The sequence below is a fragment of the Sprattus sprattus genome, assembly GCF_963457725.1.
Source record: "Sprattus sprattus genome assembly, chromosome: 21".
Taxonomy (NCBI): Eukaryota; Metazoa; Chordata; class Actinopteri; order Clupeiformes; family Clupeidae; genus Sprattus; species Sprattus sprattus.
In genome coordinates, this window is record NC_137919.1 from 5,624,749 (window position 1) to 5,628,161 (window position 3,413).

The 3,413-nt window shown below is 38.0% G+C and overlaps 1 protein-coding gene across 1 annotated transcript; it reads left to right on the forward strand.

The window, feature by feature from the left end:
- Positions 1–1,784: 1,784 nt before the first annotated feature.
- On the forward strand, positions 1,785–2,720 carry LOC308382437 (olfactory receptor 6N1-like; the record flags this gene model as incomplete). Its single annotated transcript, XM_080860164.1, has 1 exon — positions 1,785–2,720. One exon carries the CDS (start codon positions 1,785–1,787, stop codon positions 2,718–2,720), a length of 936 nt encoding a protein of 311 aa, XP_080716290.1.
- Between the last annotated feature and the right edge of the window lie 693 nt (positions 2,721–3,413).

Consider the following 3,413-nt stretch of genomic DNA (forward strand, 5'->3'; position numbering starts at 1 on the left):
CATCTAAGATAAAGCATTAAAATAAGCTAAAATAAGCATTTAAGTGGTGCAAAAAGTAGTTTTTTTGTTTCTTGAATGATGAAAGAAGAAATAGCTGTTGTCTTAAGTGTATCCTCATAGTCTCTTTGGATATGAACTAATTTGTCTACAATGGGTTTATGGTCACAGGACCAGTGGGGACTAATTAACATGTTTGGACGTGAGGCATCACGTCAGCATTTGCCTCCCCATGGTCATACTGCAGTAAACTGGCCTTCAGAGCTTGAGTGCCTGAGGGATGATTGATGCACAAAAAGTCCAGCATTTAACTGTGGCAAACATGTTTGTCGTCCAAGTTGCGTCATCATCTTTTGGGAAACAGTGGCCTCATTCTCCATTAAAATTAGCCCTTTACCACTTTATTGCATGTAATGCCTCACTCACATTATTGAAAATTATACCAAAGCCTTGTTGAATTCATGACCATGATGTGTTCTTAGGAATGTCAATGAAGGTTCCATGAAGTTGTTCTAATGTTTTTGTTGACTGTAGTACTCTTTTCGCCAAGATTGTTCTAAAATTGATATTACCTCTTGCAAGAGTTCTTTATTTTGCAAAGTAAGGCTCTAACGAAAGCCAAGAATATGCTAGCCTGGCAATGAGAGGTTTGACACCATAGAAGTTGACAAATCTAGGCCTAGTGTGGCTGTTTTATTAGATATGAAGCTGTGTAGAGTAGTCTTAATGAGATACAGGCCGTCACTGAAAAACCCTGATGTTGTGGTGGTCACCCCCTGCTTTCTACACTGAGAGGCACTTGTTGCTAAAACGCTTCCAGCAGAGCTTACCGATGTGTTAGAAAGAGTCTTGAGCATGGTTAACTACATTTAAGCAAGACCACTTAAAAGCCGCCTGTTTTCAATTTTATGTGAGGAGATGGGAGCAGAACATAGTGCCTTATTGTTCCATACAGAGGTCCAATGGTTATCACAGGGAAAAGTTCTAGTACATACTTGTGCGAGCTTGGCCTTTCATGATAAACAGCGATAAACCAGATTTCGCAATAAGTGAGTACTATGTCATTTAATAATAAATGTATTGGCACGTGGCGGCATAGTAGTTCCCATAAATTATGCTGCGCAACGGGTGCACAATGTTCTGTTTGGAAAGTATTAGCGCTTAACAATGTTCATATACCATGACAGTTGTCGCTCTAATTGCCTGCATTTTGTTCTACAGGTGTGTAGCGGTAATGCAGCCGGTCCAAAATGATCTGTACCTGGGCATAAAGCCCGTGCCATCTTGGCATTAGGATGATGTTAAGTTTAATAAAATACAACAAATAAAACACACGTTTCCCCTTATTTCTTAGAGTATATTATGCTCAGGCTGAAACGATGTTTGGGTTTGATTTTCATATAATTTCCGGTTGTTGGTGTGCCATGAGAATTTTTTTGTGTCTTAAGTGTGCCTTGATGCAAAAAAGGTTGAAAAACACTGAACTAGAGAACCATAAATAGTTGAATTTGAAAAAAGGTATTCTTGATTAAAATCGTGCCCATTATCTTTACCTGCATATTTCTAGTGTCATTGCCAGTGTCACTTCTGATGTAAAGAAGAGGAGGGGTTACCTGTTGTGTACACCATCTTACCAGCTACTCCCTAATGCTCCCAAGAAAGAGGGGTTATAAAATACAACACAGATGTCAGTAAAGATAGACAGCAACGACAACCACAAAAGGTTAGGTGAATTGCTGTCTTACCTGTTAAACCTTCAATCAATGCCTGCATCACTTACAAGAATGATGGAAAATGAAACCCTCTCATCCTATTTTTACTTTACTTTATTCAACAGTCAAGGATTGACTAGATATGTATTTTTTAGCCTGGGACTCGTGTTATATGTATCCATAGTATTTTTTAATACATTTATCATTGCAGCCATTATTCTGGACACCTCTCTGCATAAGCCTATGTATATACTTATTTCTTGTCTGTCAGCCAATGCTCTCTATGGCTCCTTTGGTCTTTTCCCTCGGCTATTGTTAGACCTGCATTCAGACAGCCATACAATATCGCATTCTGCATGTTTCATCCAGATTTTTATAATTCACACTTATGCATCTTATGAATTTACTCTCCTCACTGCAATGGCCTATGATAGGTACATAGCTATATGTCAACCACTGCAGTATCACAGCATTATGACTTCAAAATGGATTGCTGTCATAATAGCTGGTGTTTGGATATATCCAATGTTCAGCATTGGTGTAGGTATACTATTGACTCTCAGATTACCTTTATGTGGTAACAAGATAGTGAAATTGTATTGCATGAACTGGGCAATTGTTCGCCTGTCTTGTGTAAGCACCACCGTTAATAATCTGTATGGATTTTTTTATACCACAACAACAATTTTCATTCCATTCGCATTTATTTTGTTTACATATGTACAAATTCTAATCATTTGTCAAAGAAGCTCTTCAGCTCTTTATAAACAAAAAGCTTTACATACATGCTTGCCTCATATTGTTAGTTTTGCAAACTACTCAATTGCTTTGTTTTGTGAAATCACCTTTAGTCGTTACAAACCAAGGGAACTACCTGAAGTAGTAAGTATAATTCTTTCCCTTGAATTTCTCATTATTCCCCCCCTGTTAAACCCCCTGGTTTATGGTCTTAATTTTCCTGAAATACGTAGGAAAATGAGTCGTGTTGCATGTAAGGGGACACAGGCGTAGACATACACTTGTGCTGACATTCAAATGTTTTGTATATCATGTATATTTCCCCCACACCTGGATGTCTTTACTTCTTTAAGTTGCAGTGTAACTGGGCAACCAAAACTGTGTTTCTTTGCAAAATAATGTGTTAAAACAAACAACCCAGAGACAAAAGATGCATAATTCAGATCATTGTTCATTAAACTACTTCAGTCGATTTTAATGACAGTCTTGCTGTTTTATTGCAAATCAGGGCAACACTCTAAAATGGTTGTAATATGAGTAATCTAATTTGTGCTCTTTGTGCTTGTGAGCAAGAATGAGGAACAGCTATATCAGTAATTATCACCTTGCCTTTGTGTTAGCCATGTGTGACCTGGACTTCTAGTGAATGCTTCCTGACTATACTACTTGGGGCACTACCCAAGACCTGAGACACAGACCCAGAGGAAATGCATATACACTGTGCTTTAACCTCAAATAAAGGGAACAGAGACGTGACTACAAGTGCAAAAACTTCTATTACGTCAAATTCATGTCAAATAGCATGCAAAACTAATACAAAACTGTAAAGGAGACAATAATATATAGTACAGAACCACGGTAAAGAGTATATGTCACCTCTCCAATGTCAAAATGTAAGTGTACTGCAGGTCCTCAACACCACTCATACTGAAGGAAAAGGAAAGCCACTGTGCCACTCTAAAACAC